Source organism: Selaginella moellendorffii, unplaced genomic scaffold (genome assembly GCF_000143415.4).
Source record: "Selaginella moellendorffii unplaced genomic scaffold, v1.0 SELMOscaffold_47, whole genome shotgun sequence".
NCBI lineage: Eukaryota > Viridiplantae > Streptophyta > Lycopodiopsida > Selaginellales > Selaginellaceae > Selaginella > Selaginella moellendorffii.
In genome coordinates this window covers 281,127-299,395 of record NW_003314308.1, presented here as the reverse complement: position 1 = coordinate 299,395, position 18,269 = coordinate 281,127, and the positions used below count along the sequence as shown (strand labels likewise).

Genomic DNA, 18,269 nt, shown 5'->3' with positions numbered 1-18,269 from the left:
CCAGAAAACTTTCAAGCGCCTATGCTGTTTTACTTCTCATTCAACATAGCTATTGTAGCTGTGGTGGTAAACGACTTTTCCAGGCTCTTGTGCAATCTATCAATGAAATCATTGGTGTATCATTCAGAAAGTAGCTTTTTAGTTTTTGAGATCTGAATAGTGTCTTCCAAGTTTGTCATATGAAACTTGAGCGCTCGGAAATTTATAAAACTTGAATGCAATGATTTAACCAGCAAAAACTTATTAAAGTATTCTAATGTTTTTCAAAAATAACAATAGAAAAGTAACTTGAAAAATATTTACATATAAACTAAAATAATATATATATATATATATATATATATATATATATATATATATATATATATATATATATATATATCTCTGTGTGTGTGTAAATATATGTATTAATAATATAATAATTATAATATCTAGTCAATCCATTCTTGTATATAAACAAGGGTTTAAACCCCAATTTATATACATATTCCCATATCTTGAACACTCACATTGATGGAAGTAGAAGGCATTATAACTTGTTCCTAGAGGGTAAAGTTTTTTAGCACTGCTTTACATAGTGTTCAAGGTTGTGCTTTTATTCTTATTCCTTTATTTGTTCTTATTCTTATTTCTCTTTTAAGTCTAGATTTATATTAGCTTTTCGTCAAATCTAAACTTTTAATTATTGTTATACTTAGATTTTCTCTTCCTTTTGAACTTCATTGCATTTCCTTTTTCCACCATACAAATATGTCACTTGAAGCTATTGATGTTATTCAGTTGGATTGAGTTTTTTATGTTATAGGGTGTAATTATATTATCAATCTCCAACTTCTATAGGATGTGATTACATGATATTTCTGTTTTTAGTGTCCTACTATTTCCCATTAATGTGGAGCATAATCATAATATCAATTGGATAGTTATAGTTTGAGTTTTGAAGAATGTTTAAAGATAAAGTTCATAGGAATACTATATATATGATCTTAAGTGGATTCTAAATTGTGATAAGGAGCTTGATTACTATAAAAATGTATTTAGAGATAAGTTAAAAATTTCACAAAGTATCATTTAGTTTACCTTTTGATCTTTTTTCTTTACTTTTTACTCTTTTATAACCTTTTTTAATTCTTTTTTCTATTCCATGTTATCATATTTTTAAATTCTAGTGTTAGTATCCTCTATTTTAAAGGTTAAATTACTTTTGTTAGAGTTTTGGGTAAAATATATATCTTTAGTTGTGAGTAATGTTAAAAGTTTTTGTTTTATCATTGTTATTAATGGTTTTATATGTTTTCTTGAGAATGTGGACATTTTTATTAATTTTCATATCTCAAGTGTTGAGTTATGTGTTAAAAGGATTGAATAGTGTGAATTTTTTATTTATTTTATGACATTTTAAAATAGGAAGGTTTTTATTCTCCAAGCTTTAAACACATTTCCTTTTTGTTATTTCCCCATTAGGTACTAAAAATTCCTCTTTCAATGTTTCTTCATCTATTTTTTTTTTCCACAATATTTACTTTTTCTTTTTTGCTTTAACATTTCAAACTTTTGGAGGAGGGGAGAGAGTGATAAATAAGAGTTTAGATAAAGTGAAGATAAGTAATTTAGTAATATAGCAAAGATGAACAATATAAATTTTAGAGTGAAGATAAATATAATTAGTTCGAATAGAATATTTTACTTTACTATAGTGAAGCCAAATAAATTTTATAGTGGAGTAAGGTTAAAAATTGATAACCAATGACAAATGTAACAAGTCTGAATAGAATTTGGTGCTTCAAAATTTCTTTTGAGAAGTGGATAAAAAGGATAAATAAAGTAAGTCAAACTTTCTATATATGATGTTGCAAAAAAATGAATATTGTGAGTTTAAATTAACATAAGCCAGGTTGACCGAAAGTAAAACACAAAGGTAAGTTTTATTTATAGTTGTAAATTTGAATTAAAGATAATCTCAAATGATGGTCAATATACAGGTTTAGAAATATGATATATTGTTTGTTACAATGGTTAAACCCTAAACCCACTTATCATGAGTAATATATTTTTATAAAAAACATAAATAAAAATATCTTATTAAAAAAATAATTATATATATTTTATTTATTTATTTATTTATATGAATATTGATTTTAATTATGTTATCCATCTAAATACACTCCAATCTCGGTGTAGATATCCTCTAATGATATACCCACAGCTTTTTCAATCATAGAAGCTAAAAGAATCCGTGTGATTGATGTTGAAACATACCCAAATGCAGCTTTTATATTTACTTATTTTTAGTAAATGTTTAAATATGTAAATGTTATAAAAAAAACTTTATCTTTATATTTTAATTATTTATTATTTATTTTATATTGTGCCTAGTCACAAAAAAAAATTAATATGTGTTTCATAAAATTTTTGGTTAGTACTTTAATAACTTAAAGATTTATTATTTTTAAGAATTTAAGAATTACCTAATTTATGTAAACAATAATCTTTACATCTTTATTTATAAATTTTTCTTATACAAACACCATTGATTTTATTTATTATATATTTAATTCCTCCAATTATATCTTTAATTAATTTTATATATAAAAATTTATTATACCACCCAAAAAAATTTCACTTGACCAAAAACTTTTTAAAATTGTGGTCAAATTTCAAAATTAATTAAAGTTTAAACTATTTAATTGTGGAAGTTGAATTCTTTAAAATTTACACTATGGAATGCAAAATTTATTAACTAATTAAACTCTAAATTTATATAACTTATATTGAAATTGTTTTTGTGTAACATACAACTCAAGACAAAAGGGCATTATATAATTGTATATTAGGATTTTGTGGGAAAACATGTGTTAAGATTATGTGTTTATTTTTTTTCCAATCACATTATAAATAATCCCATAATGAATTGAACTAATTCAATTTTATTTCTCAAAAATTAAAGTTATGAGATCTTTAACAAGTTCTCATACATTAACAAGTATTGAGATACTAACACTCTAAAAAATCTGGAGACAAAGTTTCTTTGACGGTTTTTTATATTAATCTTTTCACAGATTAGATTTTTCTTTTCCATTTTATTTCTTTCGCTATGCACTAGCTCCACCGCAGCCAGCATAAATCCCCGATGGATCTGCATTAGCAGTAATCCATGGATGAGCGAGAAGTTCTTTCAGAGGAAGTCTTTGCGAAGAATCCTTGCATAGAAGCTGCAAACCACGATGGATCAGCAAAGATCTTTGTGTGAGAAGTTCAGTACCTGGCATATGAGATCTTTTGCCGCTGTAGAGATCACTGGCTTGATTGGAAACTTCAAATCCACTCGGACAATGCTGCACACGGATGATCAAAGTAAAATAGCTAGAAATCAAACACGTCTTCTTCTGTACCGTCTGTAGGTATCCGACAGTTTCTGAGCTTCGAAAGGAGGAGTCCCAAACAGGAACTCGTAGCAGAGAACACCCAAGCTCCACACATCTACGCTTGCATCGTGCTCCTTATTTTCCACTGTGAGAACTCCCAGTTAGCAACGACCAGAGAGAAAACGAAGTGCAGTAGAGTACACACCCATTTCTGGAGGGAGATAGTCGAGAGTTCCACACATCGTCCGCCTCCGGTTAAATGTATGGACTGACCACCCAAAGTCAGCTATTTTCAGTTCACCCTGCCGATACAAAACTAGTAACCACTTCTCGTTTTACGAATTAGAAAGGCTTACCTTCATCCCAATGAGGAGATTTTCTGGCTTGATATCTCTGTGGATGACATGTTTCTCGTGGCAGTACATTAATGCCCTTGCCAAAGAAGCGATGTACTGCAGAAAGAAACAATAAATCAGGGCAACATATGGACGTTATCTTACAGTCGCCGCTCTCTTCTCGGAGAAAACTTTGCACCGTTGGAGCTCCTTGTACAGCTCGCCTTTGGCAGCATACTCGAGTATAAGATACACTCTATTCTGTGTGATCAAAACAAGAGCATCAGGAACTACTGGAAAGAGAAGAGAACAAATTCGAGAAATGCCCAACCTGATCATAGAAGTATCCATAGAGACGGAGAATGTTGGGATGTCTCAAGTGACTTTGGATCTCAATCTCGCGACGCAGTTGATGCTCGACTTGCGACTGCTGGAGCTGGTTCTTGAACAGCACTTTGAGCGCCACAACGTATTTACTCTACACATCAATAAGGGAGTAAGAAACGTTAGCTACCATCAAGCAGCGCAAAATGCAATGCAAGAACACATACTCTCTTCTCTCTGGCGAGATACACGTTTCCAAACTTCCCGCGGCCCAGAGGCTTCCCAATGTCGAAATCCGCAAGCTTCCATCGCCGCTCCTCGGGGACAGCCTCTGGCGCCTCCACCATCGCTAGAAACCAAGCCGATTACCCGCGATCTCGCAGCGCCTCGACCAATGCGCAGTGAAACCCTAGGTGCCGCCCTAGCTCAAGAAACACAGCCCCTCCTCTCACAATCCCTTCCTTCACATTAGGTGTTGTTACTTTGAAAGAGGACAATTTTGACACACAACGGTCACAAAATGACCTCTATGGCTTCCGTACACACCATGGCCCATCGTACGGTAGACCCATAGCAATACTTTCTCTTTGTTGTTTCTCCATTAAAAAGAATTTACATCCCTTCGCCTTCTTCCCCACGAATGAATCACACAGCAGCTCCAAATCTTTCGCGCTTTATCATTCTTCTTTTCTTTCGTTTCTGATTCTTTTTTTTCTCCGCTAGAACTTTCGTCATGACTGCTGCTGCTCCGACGAAGATTGAGCGAATGGAACTCTGATGAACAGCTGCCCGTGGAGCGTAACAACGGCCGATGTTTGATGAGCATCGATCTTTAGCGGCAGATTGATCACCTGCACAAATCGATGAGAAAAAACTTCCCGGAGAGAACGGTAGCTGAAAGAAGAAAACCCAAACCTTTCTAAAGGCAGTAACTCCCCAAGGATTGTCAGGTTGTTCGGGTTCTCCAGCAATGACAAGCCTTCCTCCGGCCTCGCATTGTATCCTTACCTGACAAAGCAAACGAAACGATCATCAAGAACAAGATCAAACCCAAGGAAAAGAAGAACACACCTCCTCTCGCAATAGTCCTGGAACAAGAGCATACACCTCAAAGCATTCGCGCTGCTCACAAGCCCAACCAGAAGTTCCGATCAGTGGGTCACTTGCGCCAACTTCAATTTACCATCTGCCACACGAGCAGTGCTCCTGCCTGAGCATGTCGTCACTAATCCTACCACTCTAAATGCAGTTCTACAACTCAAAACCCCGAAGGGTTTTCAACGGACTGTATGCCATATCGACCAGGAAGAACAGCTACGAAGGAAGGAAGAACTCACCGTTTGATGGACATTGATCTTCACCCAGTCGGCTTGTGGACCTTCGTCAATCACGTCCAGATCGAGGCCGCTGTGTACTGCCTTGCCTTTCAAGGGCTCGTGCTTTGCGAGCTTCTTCTTTGCGGAAAGATGAGAGTCGTCATAGCTGTTCTCCTTCTTCCCTTTGCCAGAACCATCTTTCCGTTTCAAGAAGCCTATTATCGAGACAAAAACAAAACCAGGCTGTTAGTCAAAGGAAAAAAACAGGAAAGTATGTTGGCTGACCTCGTTTATCACGTCTAGCCGAGCTCTTGTCCTGAAGTAAAAGCTCTGAGACAAATGCTAGCTTAGCGAAAGCTTACGTGAACATACCTTCGAGGGCAGTTCTACTAAGTCTCCATTCCCACGTTGAGAATGCCATCCCTGCATAGCTCTTGCCGCTGCATCTCGCCTCGCCCTTCCAGGAGGCTACATTAGAAAACAAACGAGAACAAACGAGGACCTTCGTCAGGATCCATAACTCCAACCGATAAGTTAAGTCTCACCTGTATAGGGGCCGAAGACAAACCGTCCTCGGACCTCGAAGGATCGCCCGGTTGATCATGGTAGACCGAAACTCCCGTCGTGAACTTCTCATACTCGAGAAGTGCCTGAGAAAGCAAGGAAGAAAAGAAAAAGTATCGCCTTTTAGAAATGCACGAGACATAAGAATACGTGAACCTTTTCATAGAAGCCACGGAAGGACCACGAAATGGTTGTGCACGTTCTAAAGGAGCAAGAAGACACACGAATCAATGCTAAAGGCATGAGCTCTTAAAGCAAAGCAACTTACTTGGGGGGTTTGAAGGAATCGCCGACTTGACGCCAAAGCTTTCCAGAGGTCACCTGGTAAACACAAATACGATCAAAACATCTATCGACTTTCCATTGTCCAAAACAAATATAATCGGGATATAGAGACTAACCTGTTCGTATCCTCCCAGTTTCATCACAGCCTTCCACAACCTGGCAGCAAAGAGAAAAACATCCAGAGAAAAAAAAAAAAAGTTTTAGAACAAGCTATGGAACTACAAGCTTACTTGAGGCAATTGAGCTCCTCTCCATAGAACTTGGGAGCTTTAAACTCCATGCTCCTCTCCCGGAAGAACTTCTCCAGCTCCTTGACGAATGCCAATTGCTCCTCCACAGTGCCATCGCCATCGTCCTCGGAGGTCTCCGCAAACCCATCCTCCAGGTTCCCATCCTTGTCCAGCGCCGAAGACTCCGTGTACTGCGTCGCCGCGAGCTCGTTCCCAGCGCCATCGCCGCCGCTATACTCATTCTCCACGCCATTCGCTTCCTGGCTTACGCCGGGCTCTTGCTCATGCTCTTGCTCCTTGCCTTCGTAGCTCACCTCCTCAGCCTGGAATCCGCTGTGCGTCGGCGACGCCGCCGCCGCCTCCTCCCCGGGCTCCTCCCCCCACGGCGCCATGTACTGCTGCTCCTCCTCGGGACCATTGCCGGCGTCGTCGTTCTCGTCGAAGCTCCCCGGATTCATGCCCTCGGAATCCATCCCTGCCAGAATTTCGCACCGCAAGAGCTCGTCGCGCTGGTCGCGCTCCCCGCGCTAGGCGCTGCGCGAAAACCCCATATCCTCCATAGCTCAGCCCTTCGTCCCCAGCAGACCGCCGTTGGATGTGAACGGGATCCAACGGCCACGCGTGCGTCTAAGACCTAAACATGCTTTAAACAAAATCCCCTCTTTATCCCCATACTTATTTAGCAGGCGCTGGCAAAAACGACCAAGCACGTCGAGATTTCCAATTCGTGGCAGCGTGAAATCTACCTCGGGGTAAAAGACAAGAAAAAGCACCGCGTACTTTTTACTAGAAGGATTTGTCCATGAGCTGTATAGGCCCCAGGATATTGCTCTTGTTGGTCTCTACAATGCAGCCATTCATCACCATTTCTTCAAGGATGAAGTGGGCTTTCTCCAAGTGGTACATGATATCGAGCTCGCACTGCCAAGAGTCGATCGAATTCCATCGATCGATAAATCGGTAAGACTGTCCAAAAGTGAGTAAAATGGAATTCGTGCTTACCACATTGCCGAAGTAGCGATCCATCGTCTCCACCACGCAATGGATAAACTCCAGAATCGCTAGCTCGTTCTACAAAGAAAAACAAGAAATGGGGGTGAGATCGAGCTAGACAAGAAGAAAATCGAGCCAGACAAGAAGAAAATATCACAAACAAGAGAGACTTTCTTTTTACCTCTTCGCTGTCCACTCCAATGAGGAAGAAGAGGGAGGCGTAGCGCCGATACACGACCTTGTAATTCCGATGCTCTACAAACGAACACTGCGCTGGAGGAAATCACAAGCGCTGTGTGGATCCATCTCGCAGGGCGCAAGATCTCATACCTGATTCTCCGTGCGCGCCAAGCACTTGCGGACGATCTCGCCTTCCAGCGCCCGGCGCTCGTCGATCGTGAGCTGCTCGTAGTACTGCGCCAATCGCGTCTGGCCCTGCTTGTTCACCAGAAGGACGAATCGGATCGCCATTTTGGAGGAAATCTTGATCTTGCAAGAACCCTATAGGCCATTTATTACCCGGGGGAAAAGGTTATTCTATGCGGTAAAGCGTCAGAATGAGAAGGGGGAGCAAACCCTAAGAAGGCTCTGGGATTGATGCATCGTTGTGCGAGGCGCAGGAGATGCCGGCGCCAGGATTGCGCTCCCTAGGCGGTGGCGCATCGGGATCTTCCAGCGAGCGGTGGATCGATCGATAGCGAGCGTCGGGTCGGCGTCGCGGCAAGATTTAGGCGCTCATCCTCCCGAGATTTGGAAATGTCGCCTCGGAATTTCTGGTGAGCTATAATATTTTGGTTCTTGGCCGGTTGTGGAAGCTCAAGTGATGGATCAGAGAGTCATGGCGGCCTGGCCCTTCGCGAATCAAGGGGTCGAGGGTTACGCGCCGTCAGTTCCTGTGGAGGTTTCAGGAGCTCTCCATCAAGCCTCTTTCGTGTCGGTGGCCGACCCGATGAGTTTCTACATCCAATCGACTGGGGCTAACCCCACGGAAGCTATGAGCCATTTCATGTCGCCGCTGGATCCAGGAGCTCCGTCGGTGAGGCCCTACTTGCAAGCAACCGCGAACGTTCCCCAAGAAGGATTTGTTTTCATGAGAGCTTCCAAGCCGCAGGAAGGCGTGACGATATCATCAGCCCACACCAGCCGAGACGATGGTACGTTTTGTTGTTTTGGTCAATTGCTCTTCCTTCTATGATTTTTCATTTTTTAAAATTCTTTGTTGTTTTTTGTTCTTGGCAGACCATGTGTCAAACTTATCGGAAGAGATGCCAACGAGAGTGAAGCTCCTGTGCAGTTATGGCGGTAAAATTCTTCCCAGGCCCAGCGATGGGAGATTGAGATATGCCGGTGGAGATACGAGAATGATCGCAGTGACCCGCGACACGAGCTATCTGAATTTGATGCTCAAGATGGTCGAGATTCAGCCACAGACTGTTGCTATCAAGTACCAGCTTCCCGACGAGGATCTGGACGCTCTGGTCTCCGTTTCCTCGGAGGAGGACCTCGAGAATATGATGGAGGAGTTTGACAAGCTAGAAGCTGGGGACGGGCATGCAAGGCTGAGGGTGTTTCTTTTCACGTCACTGGATTACGATGTGATCGGGGACAGTTCTGGTGATTTGAAGAACACGGAGCAGCAGTATCTGGACGCTGTTAATGGTCTTATGGAAGGGGCTTCGAGAAAGAGTTCAGACGCTTCAGCACAAAGCACGAGCCCGCAAGGCATTCAGGAGGTTTCTCCAGCTGCGGTACGAGTACCTCAGGTTTCTCAGGGCGTCCCCGTCATGGCTCAGTATACGTCGGTTCCAGCTTTAGCCAATGGCACCATCCTTCCTTCGATGATGCCGGCTTCTGGATTTCACTATGGATATGTCAACGGGCATTCGGAGCCGGTAGACAGGAATCTGTTGGGACATGGTCAGTACATTATAACCGAGCCGAGTGTTTCAAGCGATTCCGAGAATGCCGCACGTCACCATCTAGTCATGCAACACGTTCAAGTATCTCAGGCGACTCCGCAAGTTCAGCAGTCCGTGATACAACCGCTTCAGGTTTCGCAGGCGACGCTACAAGATGTGCAGAGAAAAACAGTATTGGTTCCTCAGTTTCAGGGATACGTGGAGCCGCAACCTCAGAAGGCTGCTTTTACTGAGCACAATTATACTTATGCAGGTGACAGCCTCTTTCAGCAAAAGCAGCAAGTATGGTCGACAGCGGTAGGATCTGATGCACTGGGAATTTCCCCTGTGCTTCCTCAGGTTACGGCTTACAATGAGCTATATTCAAACCCTCCGCAACTGCCTGAGCAAGTATCTACGGAGCCATCCTATGACTATCAGGAGAGGTCAAGTCCAAAAGACTTACAAGAGACGCCTCCTGCTTCTAAGGTGAACATGAAGGAGAGTATGCTGCATCAGGGGGGGGTTAGCTGGCAACTAGCCGATCATATGGTTCAAGCGTCAAGTTCCGAGTGGAAGGACAGGGATACTCAGGGAGTTAGCACGGGAGCTGGAACATCTACTCTCCCAGGGTGGTCCACACCTCTTCCGTCTTTGACGACGTTGATAGCTCCAAGATCTGAGCCCGAACTTACGGGTAAGGCGCTGGAGCCTCAGCTGCCGGATGCACTAGTAAATTTTCTCGAGGACAGCCTCCATGCCGTAAGGACCGAGCGACCTCTTGTGGTTGAGAGCGGTCGTGGTAGTGGCAGTGACAGCAGCACTACCACGCAGATGGTGCATTCCGGGAACTCCTCCAGCAACATGTTTATGGACTTGCTCACGAGCGACGAAGTATTCTGCAAGACTTCTTGCACCTCAACAATGTCTGGAGGGTCCATCGCTGCTAGCTCGGCCTCGACGTCGTCACACGCTTTAGAGGCTTGTGCACAAGTTTACTCTGATACGTCACCCGTCTCCAGGCCATTGCACGGCAACTCCAATGAAGGTCTTCTGATATGTCTCACCGATGGGGATACGGGCCACACGCCCTGTCAGCCTTCTGCCGCTGAAGTGCACATTATGAAAGAAATGGCCGATCTTTCGGTGTCAGAGACAAGCAGTAACAGGAAAGCGGTAGCTGAACCCGAGGGTAACAGGTGCGACAGATCACTTGACACCAGTGACCTTCAAATCACAGTCACGGAGGTTACGGATGTTACTACCTCCAGGATAGAAGCGGCACTGATCGATTTGGCGGACCTGGAACTTGAAGAGCGTCCCATTTCTGCCGCAGAGTCGGAAGCTACCGCCCGTGCTCGTGGTTTACAGGTTAGTAGTTGTTTTGTACAATCCTCGTGCTTTTTTCCAACACGTTTGCAGGTAATTAAGCATTCAGATCTGGAGGAAATACGAGAATTGGGATCAGGTACATTCGGTACCGTCTACCATGGCAAATGGCGCGGAACAGATGTTGCCATCAAGAGAATCAAAGCTAGTTGTTTCTTTGGACCTCCATCGGAACAGGATCGGCTGGTACTTAGTCCAATCATTTCGGTATATTGCCACGTTTTTAATTTGTTTTCCAGAAGGACGATTTCTGGAGTGAAGCGTGTATATTAGCTCACCTGCACCATCCAAATGTTGTTGCCTTTTATGGAGTGGTACCAGACAGTCCAGGTGGTACACTGGCTACTGTCACGGAATTCATGGTTAATGGATCGCTGAAGCAGGTCCTGCACAAAAAAGAGCGGTGAGCGATCTTTTCTTGTGCTTTTGCTGGTTTGTGAGCTGACTGGGGTGAATGTACTATAGAATCTTGGATCGGCGTCGAAGACTCTTGGTAGCCATGGATGCTGCGTTTGGTATGGAGTATCTCCACGACAAGAAGATTATACATTTCGACCTCAAAGGAGAGAATCTGCTTGTTAACATGCGGGATTCACAGAAGCCTGTTTGTAAGGTATCGTGGTTACAGTCACGACTCAAATAGTGATTTATGCTTCGTAAATGTGTTGCGCAGGTGGGAGATTTGGGATTGTCCAAGATAAAACACAAGACGATGGTTACCGGCGGAGTGAGAGGGACACTGCCATGGATGGCCCCGGAGTTACTTAATGGAAGAAGCATCTCGGTGTCGGAAAAGGTTGTAAACGTTTGTCCAACTTGAGCTTGGCCTGATGCAAAATGCTCTCTGCCGCGTGTAGGTGGACGTTTTCTCGTTTGGCATTGTGATGTGGGAGCTCCTGACTGGCGAGGAGCCATACGCGGACCTTCACTACGGTGCAATCATCGGTAAACTACTCTAGATTCTTCTTTCCAAGTGTAGCTCGCCAACAACGAACGTTTTCGTCGCTTTTCTTTCTCCAGGCGGTATCGTGAGCAATCAGCTGCGCCCCCAGGTTCCCAGCAGCTGCGACCCGGAGTGGCAGTCCCTGATGGAGCGCTGCTGGGCGGACGATCCAGCAGTGAGGCCAACGTTTCCAGCCATCGTCGGAGAGCTGCGGTCGATGATGATGTCGCTGGCAAGGCCGACTGCTGGACAGATAAGTCCGACCCAACAACAGCAGGAGCAGCAGCAGCAGCAGCAGCAGCAGCAGGGATACGTACAGGGGCAGCAGAAGCAGCAAAGTTCCTAGCGACGATCATCCATCGCAGCAGCATCGTCATCATCGTTCATGGTCGAGGCAAGCAGTGGAATTTTCGTGCTTTTTCTACTTACGTGGGGTTTGGCGTTCTCGGGGTGATGGAAGTATAGAGATTTTGGAGCCACTGATAGCCATATGGTGTAAAGTCGCTGGGGGCAAGAGGCAAGCAAGCAGTGTATATAATGAATCCATCCATCCATCCATTCAGGTGCAAGAAAAAAGGAAGAAGAAGAAGAAGAAGAAGGAGAGCGTGAGTTTGTTTTGTTGGTGGTTCGTTCGAGTAAGATTTTGTAGCTGAGAAATAAAACCATGTAAAGAGCAGAAGGTGATAATTTGGACGTGGTCATTTCTTTCTAACACCCTCTTTCGTCGCGTTCTTGGCCAGCTCTGAGCACATATACGTGGGGCTTGCGTAAGAGGATGCGATGAGCACTAGGAATCACAAGGCCCACGCTCGTGAAGATATGAGAGAGAGAGAGAGAGAGAGAGAGAGAGAGAGAGAGAGAGATTTGGAACAAGTTGGAAAGAGAGAGATTTGGAGAGAAGGGGACTTGTGGAGAGAGACTTGGAACCATTTGGAAACAGAGAAGATAGAGACTAAGCTCTAAGAGCTTTGACAGAGTCCTATTCTTTTTTTGATCAATTGGGATGGGTGTGGGAGCTTTGATTCTACTTGGTTTGCTCGCGTTTGCGTCGTGGTGCGCTATCCACCGGATCCGGCAGATTGGAACCCCCGGGTTTAAGACTTGGCCCCTGATTGGTGTCACTCTGGAGGTGGCCGCGAACTATCACCGGATTTACGACTGGCTCTCGTGGAATTTCCGGGTCAAGGAGACGATGACAATGTCCGCCACCATGCCCGGACGATGCTACGTGTTCACGGTGGATCCGGCAAACGTGGAGCACATCCTCAAGACCAACTTCGCCAATTATCCAAAGGTAAGATCTTCTCGTCCGAGAAAAGAGGAGAGCTGGCTCCTTGTGAATCACAGGGGGAGGAGTTTCATGAGATTTTCGAGCCCCTGCTTGGGAATGGGATCTTCAACTCGGATGGAGAGCCATGGAGGATCCAACGCAAGACTGCCAGCTTCGAGTTTTCATCGCGGGTGCTGAGGGACGTGAGCTGCAGGGTTTTCAAAGATCACGCGCTCAAGCTCGCCAGGATTGTCCATGGCAGTCAAGAACCTTTGGAAATGCAGGCAAGGATCTTATCGTTTTTTCAATGAGATCTTCTCGATCATAGCAATTTTATCTCCAGGATTTGTTCATGAGGATGACTCTCGACACGATTTGCTTCCTCGGTTTCGGCCTCCATCTCGGCGTCCTCGCTCCAAATCTCCCCCGGAACGACTTTGCCACGGCCTTCGATGCCTGCAACGCCATCATCTCCTACCGCTTTGCCGACCCGTTCTGGAAATTCAAGAGGTTCCTCCGGATTGGACAGGAGCGCAGCCTCCAGCGCCATCTCCAAGTCGTGGATGATTTCACGCACAGCATCATATGCCAGAGGAGGCTCCAGCTCCAAGATCAGCCCAAAGACCACCAACAAGTACAAAGAAACTCCATTTCACTTGATCGCATTTATTCGATTCCTTCGTCTTTCTTTGCAGAGCAAACAAGATTTACTGTCGAGATTCATGCTGCTAGACGAGAGCTTCTCCGATGATCATCTCCGCGACGTGATCCTCAACTTCGTCATCGCCGGGAGGGACACCACCGCCAGCACTCTCTCGTATTTCACCTACATGATAGCCTCCCATCCGGATTGCGCCACCAAAATCTACCAGGAGCTCCACGAGTTTGAAGAACTCCAGCTCAGCGACAATTCCCATCGCCCAAGCAGTTTCGAGGACAAGATCCACGGATTTACCCAGCTGCTAACATACGAATCGCTGGCCAAGCTCGTCTATCTCCACGCCGCGCTCATGGAAACTCTCAGGCTCTTCCCTGCCGTGCCTCTGGTGATGAAAGAAAGAATCCAAGCTTCTTGGGCTGATCTCTTGGATCTTTTCTCTATTTCCAGAATTTCAAAGGAGTCGTCGCGGATGATGTTCTTCCATCTGGTGCTATGGTGAAAAGAGGATCCACACTTTCATACGCGCCGTATTGCATGGCCCATATTGAATCAATCTGGGGTTCGGATGCATCACAGTTTCGTCCCGAGAGATGGCACAGAGATGGAGCCTGGGATTTCAGCATCTCTCCATTCAAGTTCACGGCATTCCAGGTAATAGATTTGGTCAAACAGATTGAGGAGCAAGTGAGCACTATTTTCTTTTGCAGGCAGGGCCCCGCATTTGTCTGGGCAAGGATAGCGCCTTCTTGCAGATGAAGATCACTGCAGCCCTCTTGTGCAGATTTTTTGAGTTTCAACTTGTTCCCAGGCAGATTCTTACGTACCGAGTCATGGCTACCATCTCCTTCGCCAATGGTGTCAAAGTCACCACCTCGAATCGCACTTAAAATTAGAAGAATAAAGTCATCTGTGAAAAGATGTTGGTTAAGTTAGAATTGTTAAGCTCTAGGTAATTATTTTTAGTAAATAAGGTGAAGATTTTTTTCTAATATAATATATGTTCATTTAAATAAGCATCCATGGCAGTTTTATGCACCTCCCAAGAAGGGGAGTGGGCAACTTTTTTTTTTTCAAATCATAGGCATGTATATCATATATAAATTCTTCAATTGCTAGCTTATGCAAAATCCATGTTAGTGCCACATATGCATTTTCTGAGTGTTGTGTGAATCCATATTAGCTCAATTTACATCAACAGGGTTTAATCTTTGATTTAACAACATTTTTGCACACAAGTTGAATTAACAACACTTTCTGCACACGTTTGAGAGTTTTTTTTGGAAAGAATGGTCACTCAACATCATTGCCGTTTAAAAATTAACAAACTTGAGGAGATGGACTGCATTGCATACCTTGAGAGAATGCTACCTTTATGTTCTGCCAGGTCTTCTTGAGTAGCAAGATGAAGAAGTTAGCATTGAGTTGAACATTGACCTTCAATTTACTTTTCAAACTCTCTTGGTGCAACAGAAGAGTGGGGAACTTGCTGCCTTGTTCAAGGCCAAGCCAACCAGCCAAGGGATTTGCTTGATCACTGCCTCCTAAACTAAGAAAGCATGGTACTTCTTTACCAGCTTCTTCACGAGCTTGGTAGTGTCTCAATACTCTCAATGTTTGTGTCACCATTCTACATCATATTTGCTGTCTTGTGGGTTATATACTAGCATCTAAACTTTTTGTGGATTGCTCAAGATATACTAATGAGTCATGCTGACCCAATAAGAGGCTCTTGGTTTTTTGCAAGGTTGTCATTGTTCTCCAAATTGTACATCTTCCAAATATAAAGGTGAGTGCTTGTCCCATACACACACTTTATCTAAAAGCTATGTGGAATCCTTAGATGTTAGCAGTCTTTTTGGGATGTGATATATTTTAGATTTTTATCTCATTCATTTTCAAACAAAGTGTTATGATAATGTGATGCAAATCTTCATGGATTGTTAACCACATACCAATGGTCCTTAAGTACCTCTGATTTACAACCCATAGGGAGGATATAGTATAATGATTCTGATTTACAACCCGTAAGAAGGATATAGTATAATGATATTTGCTGCAACATTTTTAATCTTTCACTCTAAGGTTGGGGAATATAAGAGCTCATTTTTTCCTTGCAAGTTTGACATAGTGACCAGAAAAAGCTTGTGAAAATGTTAGTTTCAATCTAGGTGAGCATCTTGCTTTTGTGAACACATCATGTGAAAATTGCATAGATTTATTTCTTATAGGTGTCTGACATGTCCCATAAAAATATTATAATCATATCTTAATTACAATCAAAATGTGATTATGTACATTATAATCTTGTGTGCAATTGAAAACAAAATAATATATCTGCACATGTGTAAATAAAAAATCCACTCATGTGCAATCACATATTCACAAATAGCAAACGTAGTAGACTTTTACTTGACTTGAAACCACCTGACCATTGCATTCTTGCCAGACTTTGAGCTACCCTTCTAGCCGTTCTGGAAAAGAACTAACAACAAAGAAAGTACTAACTTTCAATTGATCTTATGAGACAGAGAAAATGGACAGTTTTTTTCCTTATTCTATATAAGGACCCAAAAATTCCAATTCTCTTATTCTCAGGTGCAGTTGGAGGTGGTGACTTTGACACCATTCACAAGGGAGATGGTGGCCATGACTCGGTACGTCAGAATCTGCCCAGGAACAAGTTGAAACTCGAAAAATCGGCACAGGAGTGCTGCTGTGATCTTCATCTGCAAAAAGGCACTGTCTTTGCCCAAACAAATGCGGGGCCCTGCCTGCAATAAGAAAATGTTGCTCGCTCGCTCCTCAATCTCGTGATCGATAGAGTACCTGGAATGCCGTGAACTTGAATGGAGAGACGCTGAAATCCCAGGCTCCATCTCTGCGCCATCTCTCGGGACGAAACTGCGATGCATCGGAGCCCCAGATTGATTCAACACGAGCCATGCAATACGGCACGTATGAAACCGTGGATCCTCTTTTCACCACAGCACCCGATGGAAGAACATCATCCGTGGCAGCTCGTTTGAAGTTCTGGGAAGAAAAATCATTAGTTCAAGAAGCTTCGAATGAGAATCCAAAGGGATTCTCTCTCATTCACCAGAGGTACGGCAGGGAAGAGCCTGAGAGTTTCCATGAGCGCGGCGTGGAGATAGACGAGCTTGGCCAGCGATTCGTATGTTAGCAGCTGGGTAAATCCGTGGATCTTGTCCTCGAAGCTGCTTGGGCGATGGGAATTGTCACTGAGCTGGAGTTCTTCAAACTCGTGGAGCTCCTGGTAGATTTTGGTGGCGCAATCCGGATGGGAGGCTATCATGTAGGTGAAATACGAGAGAGTGCTGGCGGTGGTGTCCCTCCCGGCGATGACGAAGTTGAGGATCACGTCGCGGAGATGATCATCGGAGAAGCTCTCGTCTAGCAGCATGAATCTCGACAGTAAATCTTGTTTGCTCTGCAAAGAAAGACGAAGGAATCGAATAAATACGAGCGTGACTGGCGATCCTTGGAAGTGGAATGGAGTATCTCTTACATGTTGGTGGTGTTTGTACTGATCTTGGAGCTGGAGCCTCCTCTGCTGTATGATGCTGTGAGTGAAATCATCCACGACTTGGAGATGGCGCTGGAGGTTACGCTCCAGTCCAATCCGGAGGAACCTCTTGAGTTTCCAGAAAGGGTCTGCACAGCGGTAGGAGATGATGGCGTTGCAGGCATCGAAGGCCGTGGCAAAGTCGTTCCGGGGGAGATTTGGAGCGAGGACGCCGAGATGGAGGCCGAAACCGAGGTAGCAAATTGTGTCCAGAGTCATCCTCATGAATAAATCCTGGATAAATTTTCTAGAAGATCTCAATAAAAAAAGAAGAGCTTTTGATCCTTGCCTGCATTTCCAAAGATCCTCCCGATTCCTGACTACCATGGACAATCCTGGCGAGTTTGAGCGCGTGATCTTTGAAAACCCTGCAGCTCACATCCCTCAACACCCGCGACGCAAACTCGAAGCTGGCAGTCTTGCGTTGGAATCTCCACGCCTCTCCATTTGAGTTGAAGATCCCATTCCCGAGCAGGGGCTGGAAAATCTCTTGAAAATCCTCCCCCTGTGAAGAACAAAGAAAAGAAGATCAAGAAAATTCTCCTCATTTCTGAGTTTTCTCGGAAGAGAGCGATCTCAAACAAGATCTTCTATACCTTTGGATAATTGGCGAAGTTGGTCTTGAGGATGTGCTCCACGTTTGCTGGATCCACCGTGAAGAGGAAGCTTCGTCCGGGCATGGTGGCGGACATTGTCATCGTCTCCTTGACCTGGAAATTCCACGAGAGCCAGTCGTAAAGCCGGTGATAGTTCGCGGCCACCTCCAGAGTGACACCGAACAGGGGCCAAGTCTTAAACCCGGGAGTTCCAATCTGCCGGATGCACTGGATTCCGCACCACAACACAAACGCGAGCAAACCAAGTAGAATCAAAGCTCCCACACCCATCCCAATCTTTACTTTGACCAAAGGAATAGGATTTCTATCAAACCTCTTGAACTCCTCTTTCCCAGTTGGTCTCTATCTCCTTTCTTCCAAATGGCTGAAAATCTCTCCCCACACTGACTCCCCTTTGTTGTGTTGCGTGGACGTGGATAGAGGAGAGACGATTTACTGTCCCATCATGCAGATCTTTGCAATACACCTCAGTTCATGATCTTGTCATTGTATCAGA

General features: G+C 44.1%; 6 protein-coding genes across 9 annotated transcripts; 2 read left to right on the top strand and 4 right to left on the bottom strand.

Annotated features, from left to right (window-relative positions):
* Positions 1-3,023: 3,023 nt before the first annotated feature.
* On the bottom strand, positions 3,024-4,465 carry LOC9657657 (serine/threonine-protein kinase Aurora-2). Its single transcript, XM_002980951.2, has 8 exons — positions 4,252-4,465; positions 4,032-4,178; positions 3,866-3,961; positions 3,722-3,817; positions 3,571-3,667; positions 3,393-3,510; positions 3,263-3,335; positions 3,024-3,212 (listed from the first exon to the last, which is right to left on the bottom strand). The coding sequence occupies exons 1-8, from the start codon at positions 4,369-4,371 to the stop codon at positions 3,093-3,095; spliced, it is 867 nt and encodes a 288-aa protein (XP_002980997.1). The 5' UTR covers positions 4,372-4,465; the 3' UTR covers positions 3,024-3,092.
* A 124-nt stretch (positions 4,466-4,589) lies between these two features.
* On the bottom strand, positions 4,590-7,042 carry LOC9657656 (AT-rich interactive domain-containing protein 5). 2 transcript variants are annotated; one of them, XM_002980950.2, is made up of 11 exons: positions 6,420-7,042; positions 6,306-6,345; positions 6,173-6,225; positions 6,061-6,106; positions 5,886-5,990; positions 5,713-5,808; positions 5,626-5,656; positions 5,362-5,555; positions 5,096-5,146; positions 4,940-5,032; positions 4,590-4,875 (listed from the first exon to the last, which is right to left on the bottom strand). In XM_002980950.2, exons 1-11 carry the CDS (start codon positions 6,890-6,892, stop codon positions 4,756-4,758), a joined length of 1,302 nt encoding a protein of 433 aa, XP_002980996.1. In that variant the 5' UTR covers positions 6,893-7,042; the 3' UTR covers positions 4,590-4,755. The 2 variants fall into 2 exon arrangements, with proteins under 2 accessions (XP_002980996.1, XP_024541772.1); XM_024686004.1 differs by lacking the exons at positions 4,590-4,875; positions 4,940-5,032 and having other exon boundaries at positions 5,100-5,210.
* A 67-nt stretch (positions 7,043-7,109) lies between these two features.
* Positions 7,110-7,968, bottom strand: LOC9658341 (AP-4 complex subunit sigma). The gene is made up of 4 exons (XM_002980949.2): positions 7,743-7,968; positions 7,594-7,680; positions 7,422-7,490; positions 7,110-7,340 (listed from the first exon to the last, which is right to left on the bottom strand). Exons 1-4 carry the CDS (start codon positions 7,881-7,883, stop codon positions 7,206-7,208), a joined length of 432 nt encoding a protein of 143 aa, XP_002980995.1. The 5' UTR covers positions 7,884-7,968; the 3' UTR covers positions 7,110-7,205.
* Positions 7,969-8,002: 34 nt separating this feature from the next.
* LOC9658340 lies at positions 8,003-12,354 on the top strand. Of its 3 annotated transcripts, XM_024686003.1 has the most exons (9): positions 8,003-8,188; positions 8,245-8,566; positions 8,652-10,681; positions 10,733-10,885; positions 10,939-11,102; positions 11,165-11,312; positions 11,373-11,495; positions 11,557-11,644; positions 11,720-12,354. In XM_024686003.1, the coding sequence occupies exons 2-9, from the start codon at positions 8,251-8,253 to the stop codon at positions 11,986-11,988; spliced, it is 3,291 nt and encodes a 1,096-aa protein (XP_024541771.1). In that variant the 5' UTR covers positions 8,003-8,188; positions 8,245-8,250; the 3' UTR covers positions 11,989-12,354. The 3 variants fall into 3 exon arrangements, with proteins under 3 accessions (XP_024541771.1, XP_024541770.1, XP_024541769.1); XM_024686002.1 differs by having other exon boundaries at positions 8,102-8,566; positions 10,942-11,102; XM_024686001.1 differs by having other exon boundaries at positions 8,103-8,566.
* A 243-nt stretch (positions 12,355-12,597) lies between these two features.
* Positions 12,598-14,558, top strand: LOC9657655 (cytochrome P450 704B1). Its single transcript, XM_024686168.1, has 6 exons — positions 12,598-12,936; positions 12,990-13,196; positions 13,256-13,546; positions 13,608-13,958; positions 14,021-14,224; positions 14,281-14,558. The coding sequence occupies exons 1-6, from the start codon at positions 12,646-12,648 to the stop codon at positions 14,458-14,460; spliced, it is 1,524 nt and encodes a 507-aa protein (XP_024541936.1). The 5' UTR covers positions 12,598-12,645; the 3' UTR covers positions 14,461-14,558.
* A 1,498-nt stretch (positions 14,559-16,056) lies between these two features.
* Positions 16,057-18,257, bottom strand: LOC9657654 (cytochrome P450 704B1). Its single transcript, XM_024686028.1, has 6 exons — positions 17,753-18,257; positions 17,446-17,661; positions 17,100-17,390; positions 16,671-17,021; positions 16,400-16,603; positions 16,057-16,344 (listed from the first exon to the last, which is right to left on the bottom strand). The coding sequence occupies exons 1-6, from the start codon at positions 18,041-18,043 to the stop codon at positions 16,165-16,167; spliced, it is 1,533 nt and encodes a 510-aa protein (XP_024541796.1). The 5' UTR covers positions 18,044-18,257; the 3' UTR covers positions 16,057-16,164.
* Between the last annotated feature and the right edge of the window lie 12 nt (positions 18,258-18,269).